At 45.4% G+C, this 9,409-nt stretch overlaps 1 protein-coding gene across 1 annotated transcript; it reads right to left on the bottom strand.

Annotated features, from left to right (window-relative positions):
* Positions 1-315: 315 nt before the first annotated feature.
* LOC121586029 (importin subunit alpha-6) lies at positions 316-9,360 on the bottom strand. The gene is made up of 14 exons (XM_041902447.2): positions 9,258-9,360; positions 7,132-7,259; positions 6,807-6,908; positions 6,378-6,477; positions 5,935-6,029; positions 5,489-5,620; positions 3,385-3,473; positions 3,111-3,210; positions 2,690-2,853; positions 2,520-2,598; positions 2,244-2,369; positions 1,549-1,676; positions 1,156-1,334; positions 316-547 (listed from the first exon to the last, which is right to left on the bottom strand). Exons 1-14 carry the CDS (start codon positions 9,259-9,261, stop codon positions 360-362), a joined length of 1,614 nt encoding a protein of 537 aa, XP_041758381.2. The 5' UTR covers positions 9,262-9,360; the 3' UTR covers positions 316-359.
* Between the last annotated feature and the right edge of the window lie 49 nt (positions 9,361-9,409).

The raw sequence follows: 9,409 nt of genomic DNA, 5'->3' as shown, positions 1-9,409 counted from the left end.
ATGTTAGGAGGCTTGCCACTGCACAGACTGTATTGTCTACAACAGAAAGAAACAACCCAAATGCTCCATACAGCTCCAGGAAGCTGGGGACAAGTCTCAAACACTGAGAATGAGCTGTCCTCAGTCAGTCAGTCTTTCAGTCAGTCAGGCTCTCCGTCTCGTGCTCACTCTCTATCCAGATAGGGTGGTGTGGCAGGGCAAGGCTAGCCTAGGGGAGAGAGGTGGAGCTGGTGGGTCCAGTGAGAGAGGAGAGATGGGGGTAGTGTCATCAGTTCAGTTCTAAACAGCCCTACGGAGGCTGGAATCTCTGGGGGGGTAGTAGATACTCAGAGGGGCGAAGGTCAAAGGTCAGGGTGTGGTTAGAGCTGGAAGCCCTCCATGGGCCCGTCCTGCTGCTGGAAGATGAACTGGCCCTGGTTCTGGTCCACCTGAGGGGCGATGCTAGCGTCCTCCTCCTCCACACCAAAGTAGTGCTCGATCAGGTCAAAAGCCTTCTGGTAGATCTCCTGGTTCTCATGGCTCTGCAGGAACTCTATCTTGTCCAGACCTGCAGTGGACATTTTTACATTTAGGTAATTTAGCAGATGCTATTATCCAGAGCAACTTACAGTCAGTGCATTCAACTAAGGTGGTACGACATCCACAGATCACAATCATTGCAAATAAAACTTTCCTCAATAAAGCAGCCATCAGCAAAATCAGTGCTAGTAAGAAAAGCCAGTGGACACACATATGCACACAAATAAATAAATCAGGCCTAGGAATTAGTGACTCACATGACAATACTGAGTCATAACCACTAACTAATGGTGTTTAAATTTGGCAGCATGTGTCCTCACATCTCTTGAGATAAGAACTACAAGAGTAGACTTTTCACTTCACAGCAACATATCTACTGCCATCTAGTGGAACAGTGTGTGCATACCACTGGCTAAAGTGTTTATGCATAGCCTAATGACATTTCTCCTTCTCCCTGAAGAGTGCAATCGTTCTCTCTCCCTCCTTACATCAGTGCATTCCTTATAAATCCACGAGGGGGAGTGTATGACTGCCCATTTCAGGGAGAAGGTGGCGATACAGAATTGAGCGTACATCCAAGGGTTGATGCCTGTCCCATTATTTTATGGTGTGTGTGTGTGTGTGCACGTATCATACCATAGGCTTCCTCTATAAGGGCACAGTAAGGGTTGATGCCGGTGCCGTTCTGCTTGGCCTCCTGCTCTCCCAGTCTCAGGATGTTCTCCAGGCCGTTCAGAGACACCTGCACTATCTTACTGTCCATCACTGTCAGCAGGTCACACATGGGCTTGATGGTGTTCAGACTAACCAGGTACCTACAGGGACAGCAAGACAGACAGTGTTAGATTTACATTATAGTCACATTTGTTCTATTGGTTTAGCAGAGATACGGTCATACAGGCCTGCTACACTAGAATAACTTCTGCCGAGCATGAGACTACTCCCACTCATTTCATGAACTCTTTGTGTAAGCACATCTCCAAAATTATGCTCTGGTTCTATTTTCAAGAATTCAATGAGCGTTATTACCTGATCTGCTCAGGAGTGCCCCCAGAGGTAGCGTTGGTTATAGCCCACGCTGCTTCCTTCCTGGTGCGGAACTCTGCCTTCTGAAGAATCTCTATCAGGACTGGGAAGATGTTGGCATCTATCACCGTCTGAGGAACACAGCGAGAGAACATATTATACACACACATCAATAGGTCGTTATCAATAAAACATTACAATAAGGTGCAGAGCGTTCGATTGGCTGCTGGGGGGCAAGGAGACCTCCAGCTGCTCTAAAACCATTGACAACTATGTGCAGTTTTAAAGGGATTGATAAATACATGTTATAACTATTTGGTTTTAATATCACCTCTTGAAGAGCATAGTCAGAACTACGCAGTTCCAATTATTCCATGCAAAACAATTGTTCCAAATTATCTCTATCAGAGTTATACAGCAAGTAACTGCATGCTTTTCATGATCAGTAAACATCAATTGATCATGTAATTCCAGATACGTGAGGGTAGCCTCACGATATCCCTCAATATTGGCCACCATTAAGAGGATGATATTACAACCAAAGAGTTAAAACATTTTAACAATCCCTTGAAAATGGCACCTTGCCCCCCAGCAGCCAAATCAAACGCTCTGCACCTTATTGTAATGTTTTATCGCGTTTTAAGTAGACAACTACTTAAAACACTGTGCTACCATCAAGCACGGGTACGCACACACACCTGGATCTGTGCTCGGTTTCCAGCTGTAATGTTAGACACAGTCCAGCAGGCCTCCTTCTTGATGGACTCCTTGGGACTGCTGAGCAGGTGTAATAGGCAGGGCAGCGCCGAGCAGTTCAGAATCACCTGGAACAATCAACACACACACAGTGAAGATTACACACCAGTCCACACACACAGCTAGGACCATGTGAAGGATCAAAACTCCACACACATCAGGGTGAAGAGAGAGACAAAGCTATGGGGAGGTAGCAAGAAAATAAAAACTAGTTCTACCTGAGTCTGAATGTCATCTCCTGTCACTATGTTGCCCACAGCACGTAGTGCAGGAGAGACCACCTTATAGTCACTGTGCCTGGGGAAGACCAACAACACCACAGTCAGTGTACACCAACATCTCAATTGCTTGCTTGTTTGTTTGTGTGTGTGTCTCTAGTAGTCCTTACATGAGTAGCTCCACCAGTCTGCGGCAGACCCCAGAGTCGATGACAGTCTGTATCTTGTCATTGGGTCCGTCAGACAGGTAGGAGAGGGCCCAGCAGGCATCAGCCAACACGTCTGGGTCACTACTGAACAGCAGCCTGGACAGCACACTCAGACAGGGAGACACCTGGGGGAGGAGAAGAGGGAGGGAGAGAGAGAGCAGCGAGGGAGAAGATAATAAGAGAAGAGCGAGGGGGAAGAAGAGAGAGGGAGAAAGACAGAAAGAGGGATAATGGTGAAAGGAGAGCATTACGTTTTGCTAAGAGAATGGCTTTGGGAGAAATTGGTCAAAATCCAAGAGCGGTTTGTGCATTTGACAGCTGAGATCTGTTGGACTGTTAGAACTGTCGTCTGATTGGGCAGTGTGGGAATCCACCCTATTACCTTGGCGAAGTCTGGAGGGGGGTTCTTCCCTCTACACAGGTTAGACAGAGCCCATACAGCATTCCTAGTTGTGGTGAGACGGTTGGATTTAGCCAGCAGCCTGCGGGGGCAGAGAACAGTTTTCAGTACGCCTTGTTTCTCTGACTGCAATTAAACTGTTAAACCTGACTAATCTGATTATACAATGTATTAGGTAATGGTATTAAACTCAACTTCTCCTTGTTAAAACGACATGGGCCTACAGACTGACAAAACCCTCCACACACACACGTACTGTTGTAGGGAGGGCAGGATGCCACAGTTGAGAACGTAGTCTCTGCACTCTGCGTTATCCCCGGCGATGTTCCCCAGGGCCCACACGGCCTGAAATACACCAATCCCTCGTCACCTCTAACGCAGCAGCCATGCATATTGCCATACCATAACATTGCAGCTATATTTGCATGCAGCTAGGAGCCATACTATACAGTGCTGCAGCTAGGCTATATTTCCAACAAACAGCAGCACCATATAGAACTGGGCTTGGGGGGTCATAACATATACTGCTACAGCTATATATCCACACAGCTAGGACCATATAGAGCTGGGATTGCTTAGTATTTAGCTACAGTGAGGGAAAAAAGTATTTGATCCCCTGCTGATTTTGTACGTTTTCCCACTGACAAAGAAATAATCAGTCTATAATTTTAATGGTAGGTTTATTTGAACAGTGAGAGACAGAATATCAACAACAAAATCCAGAAAAACACATGTCAAAAATGTTATAAATTGATTTGCATTTTAATGAGGGAAATAAGTATTTGACCCCCTCTCAATCAGAAAGATTTCTGGCTCCCAGGTGTCTTTTATACAGGTAACGAGCTGAGATTAGGAGCACACTCTTAAAGGGAGTGCTCCTAATCTCAGCTTGTTACCTGTATAAAAGACACCTATCCACAGAAGCAATCAATCAATCAGATTCCAAACTCTCCACCATGACCAAGACCAAAGAGCTTTTCAAGGATGTCAGGGACAAGATTGTAGACCTACATAAGGCTGAAATGGGCTACAAGACCATCGCCAACAGCTTGGTGAGAAGGTGACAACAGTTGGTGCGATTATTCGCAAATGAAAGAAACACAAAATAACTGTCAATCTCCCTCGGCCTGGGGCTCCATGCAAGATCTCACCTCGTGGAGTTGCAATGATCATGAGAATGGTGAGGAATCAGCCCAGAACTACACGGGAGGATATTGTCAATGATCTCAAGGCAGCTGGGACCATAGCCACCAAGAAAACAATTGGTAACACACTACGCTGTGAAGGACTGAAATCCTGCAGCGCCCGCAAGGTCCCCCTGCTCAAGAAAGCACATATACAGGCCCGTCTGAAGTTTGCCAATGAACATCTGAATGATTCAGAGGAGAACTGGGTGAAAGTGTTGTGGTCAGATGAGACCAAAATCGAGCTCTTTGGCATCAACTCAACTCGCCGTGTTTGGAGAAGGAGGAATGCTGCCTATGACCCCAAGAACACCATCCCCACCGTCAAACATGGAGGTGGAAACATTATGCTTTGGGGGTGTTTTTCTGCTAAGGGGGCAGGACAACTTCACCTCATCAAAGGGACGATGGACGGGGCCATGTACCGTCAAATCTTGGGTGAGAACCTCCTTCCCTCAGCCAGGGCATTGAAAATGGGTCATGGATGGGTATTCCAGCATGACAATGACCCAAAACACACAGTCAAGGCAACAAAGGAGTGGCTCAAAAAGAAGCACATTAAGGTCCTGGAGTGGCCTAGCCAGTCTCCAGATCTTAATCCCATAGGAAATCTGTGGATGGAGCTGAAGGTTCGAGTTGCCAAACGTCAGCCTCGAAACCTTAATGACTTGGAGAAGATCTGCAAAGAGGAGTGGGACAAAATCCCTCCTGAGATGTGTGCAAACCTGGTGGTCAACTACAAGAAACATCTGACCTCTGATTGCCAAAAAGGGTTTTGCCACCAAGTACTAAGTCATGTTTGGCAGAGGGGTCAAATACTTATTTCCCTCATTAAAATGCAAATCAATTGATAAACATACAAAATCAGCAGGGGATCAAATACTTTTTTCCCTCACTGTATGTAGGGATAAACGTTAAACCCATGAGGGGGAGTGAACAAGAGAACACTTCAGGGAGAGGAGTAGAGAATCGGAATGAAGCCATAGAGTTTATATTTAGGGAATGCAAACATAGCTGGTTTACTATTCAGATAGGATCTTCTTGGTGGGACAAATCCCATGACATCTCATTCCCATTCCAGCTAGCTATCCATGTGACCCATGTGTTAGTGTCCCATCCTGCTGCAACTCTGCCCCCGGGGCCTCAGCCGCCCCCCTACCCAGGCTGTTCAGTCACCTGCTCCTGGACATCCTCGTAGTCCGAGTTGAGCAGCTCGATGAAGATGGGCACTGCTCCTGTCTCGATAACCACCTTGGTGTGCAGGAAGGTCCCTGAGGCAATGTTGGTCAGGGCCCAGGCTGCCTCAAACTGTGTCACACACACAAGCATTTCACACCACGGACACATGTGGAGCATAGTATAAGCCCTAACAGACAGATACACAGGCTGAAGAGTTATGACTGACTGAGTGCCATAAAGAGTCAGAGGAAAGTTCACTAGCTAGGTCTTTTGGCAGGGAGCAATACAATGCAGATGTCATGCAGACTGACTAATGCCAACAGGATGTGCTATGATATTACAGAATCTGTCATTGTGTGTAGTGAATACATTTTACGATTTCTAACAGACCAAACCAATAATTCCCAGCACATCGAACTAACAGACCCAGCCACCTGACTCACCTGAAGAGTGCAGTTCTCACTCCTCTTGAGGAACTCCACAAACTTATTGACGACCCCTGGGGTGAGGATGACCTCATCGATGGGAGGGTTGGGCTCTGATGAGAGAGAAGAGAGCATGACAATGACATCACCCTACTAGCTTAAACACATCCTGGTTCATGGCTGAAAACGTGTGATGCCGAAACATTCCAATACGGTGTGGATGGAATAGCATCACGTCTAACAAAGGCACAAACAATCCACATTTGTTGTTGAGAAAATATACTATACAAGACCAAACTATGTGTCCGTCCCAAATGGCACCCTATTCCCTATATAGTGGGCCCTGGTCAAAAGTAGTGCACTAAATAGGGAATTGGTTCCCATCGGGGATGCATCCAAGATCATACAGATGGCATGAGCCCTGCATTGGGATTGTTATGAATTGCATGATTCACACAGACCTTTGGAGAGTAATTTCCTGAATTTCTGTGTGGCGATCAGCTGCTGGTCTGGATCCTCAGAGAAGATCATCTGGATCATGTCTGGAGTTATGACACCTTCCTACAAACACACACAAGTCAACATACAAAAAGACGTGAATGTCTTACAAAACCATGTACTCTGACACTATACACACACATATTGCAGGGCAAGCGATGTAGAACTACACCTGACAGGTTTATCACGTAAAGTGCACCTGGGTCTAATGACCTTCATCTAGTTTTAATCACAGATTGATTTGAAAACCAAAAACTTCTGTTTCCCCCAACATTCTTTCTACTTCTTTTATGGAGTAGTGGCATTGTCTTTCAACAGGTAGCTAGTCCCTCTGTGCAGAGTGTAGACCATGAGAGTAAGACAATGGGACAATAGGAGTAATGGTCACTTACACCTGAGACTGGTGCAGTGGAGCTGATGTCAGGGTCCTGGATAGGGCATTCCAACATGGACTCATCGCCCGAGGGCACACACACATTCCTCCTCTTGAACAGCTGGGGGAAGAGGGAGCGATAAGTGTTAGCAGGTCACTGACTCACTACAACACAAACAAACCAAACACAACTATAACAGGTAATACAAAAATTACTCATATCTGGAGAAGATTTACCATTCAAAGGAATTTACATGGTCAAATTGGATGAGATTAGATTTGTCTCCACAGAATTGAGAGTAGCTGATTCAGTGGTCCAGGTGTAAGAACTAGAAGCACCCTACCTGCTCTTCTCTCTTCTGTTTGCGGAGTTGGATCCCCTCCTCCTCTCTCCTCCGGCGCATCTCCTGTGGGTTCAGCGCTTTGTTCTTGTAACTCTTCATTCGGTCATTCCCTGGGCTTGCCATCTCGTCTGGGGAAATAAGGGTTAACATTATGTTAGCCTAAAAGATCAAATATACAAACTTGTGAATTTACAGAAGCCACAACCAGCCAAACTTGACTGACTAAATCAAATCAAATCAAATTTTATTGGTCACATGCGCCGAATACAACAGGTGCAGACATTACAGTGAAATGCTTACTTACAGCCCTTAACCAACAGTGCATTTATTTTAAACAAAAAAGTAAGAATAAAACAACAACAAAAAAGTGTTGAGAAAAAAAGAGCAGAAGTAAAATAAAGTGACAGTAGGGAGGCTATATATACAATAAAATAAAGTGACAGTAGGGAGACTATATATACAGGGGGGTACCGTTGCATAGTCAATGTGCGGGGGCACCGGCTAGTTGAGGTAGTTGAGGTAATATGTACATGTGGGTAGAGTTAAAGTGACTATGCATAAATACTTAACAGAGTAGCAGCAGCGTAAAAAGGATGGGGTGGGGGGGCAGTGCCAAATAGTCCGGGTAGCCATGATTAGCTGTTCAGGAGTCTTATGGCTTGGGGGTAGAAGCTGTTGAGAAGTCTTTTGGACCTAGACTTGGCACTCCGGTACCGCTTGCCGTGCGGTAGCAGAGAGAACAGTCTATGACTAGGGTGACTGGAGTCTTTGACAATTTTGAGGGCCTTCCTCTGACACCGCCTGGTATAGAGGTCCTGGATGGCAGGGAGCTTTGCCTCAGTGATGTACTGGGCCGTACGCACTACCCTCTGTAGTGCCTTGCGGTCAGAGGCCAAGCAGTTGCCATACCAGGCGGTGATGCAACCAGTCAGGATGCTCTCGATGGTGCAGCTGTAGAATTTTTTGAGGATCTGAGGACCCATGCCAAATCTTTTTAGTCTCCTGAGGGGGAATAGGCTTTGTCGTGCCCTCTTCACGACTAGCTAGCTAATGTTGTTGTTCACATAGGCGCTAATGGAAATTCAAATAAATTAAATCACTCTCGATGTGAATTTGGATTTGTTGGCCAAAAGGTGGTTTGAGACAAACCCTGCCATGGGCATCTTCACACGAAAACAGCAGTTGGGGTGACAGTTTGACAGATGATGAAGAAGACTGGTGATCAAAGCAACACAATACCAAATGTTTCTAGCTCACTGTCATCATAATATCATCAACGTTAGATTAGGAAGGCTAAAACTAAGATAGCGTTTGATGATCTCAGCTGTTAGTAATCTCTGTGTTAGCTAACTAGAATCAAAGAATGCCATTCCTAGCTAGCAAGTTAGCTAGCTAGATAAAGATGACAAGCGCATCAGCTAGCTAATGAATGTTAGCTAACATTAGCCACTGTCTTGTTGACAGCTTCACATTGACATTGTTTGTTGTATTTTCTGGGGGAATCAGTTGTCTTCAAGGCTGGATATCTCCAATCGCAAGAAACCGGTTTCCTCTCTAACTAGTAACGTTAGTAAAGTACGGCCTAGCACAGTGGTTCCAAACCAGCGGTACTACCTGGGGGGGTCCTTTGCCTATCCACAGGAGGTACCTGAGACCATAGGCTTACTGGTAAAATGCACATGATGGGGTACTTCAAGGGTACTCCGGGCAGAGCAAAATCCAGTTGGTGGTACAGTAACCAAAAAAGGTTGGGAACCACTGGCCTAGCACACAGCAACTAGTAGTAGCATGCTGGCTAATAAATTATAGGTGCTAATTAAATTAAATTACATGGTGTTCAAAAACCTTCTAAAGTATTCGTATCGTTAGCAAAATAATACTTCAAATCAGCTGTAAAACCAATTATAATAGGCAATGGTAGCTAAAACTGCCATTATTAGACCCAAATCACAGCTTTTTAAGAGATTGATCTTGCTAATAACACAGCTAGCGTTCGCGAGCTAGATAGCTAGCTCCTTCACACCCCTGTCCCCTCTTGTTTAGCAACCATCATCATGCCAAGTTATCCGATAATTCGTGATAAGAAAAAGACAATAAAAAGGTTGTGATGATTGTATTGCTCTTACCCATTTAAGATGAATAATGTCAGAAACGCCTAGGTGTAGCTAGGTATTATTATTTCCTTTACGCAACCTCCCGAGTCCAGCTGAGAGCAATATGGCGTCTTGTATCGCTTAAAAATTTCCCAGTAACCCTCCTTGGATCAACAACCAGTGAC

The sequence above is a fragment of the Coregonus clupeaformis genome, chromosome 17 (assembly GCF_020615455.1).
Source record: "Coregonus clupeaformis isolate EN_2021a chromosome 17, ASM2061545v1, whole genome shotgun sequence".
Taxonomy (NCBI): Eukaryota; Metazoa; Chordata; class Actinopteri; order Salmoniformes; family Salmonidae; genus Coregonus; species Coregonus clupeaformis.
This window is presented reverse-complemented; position numbering and strand designations above follow the sequence as displayed.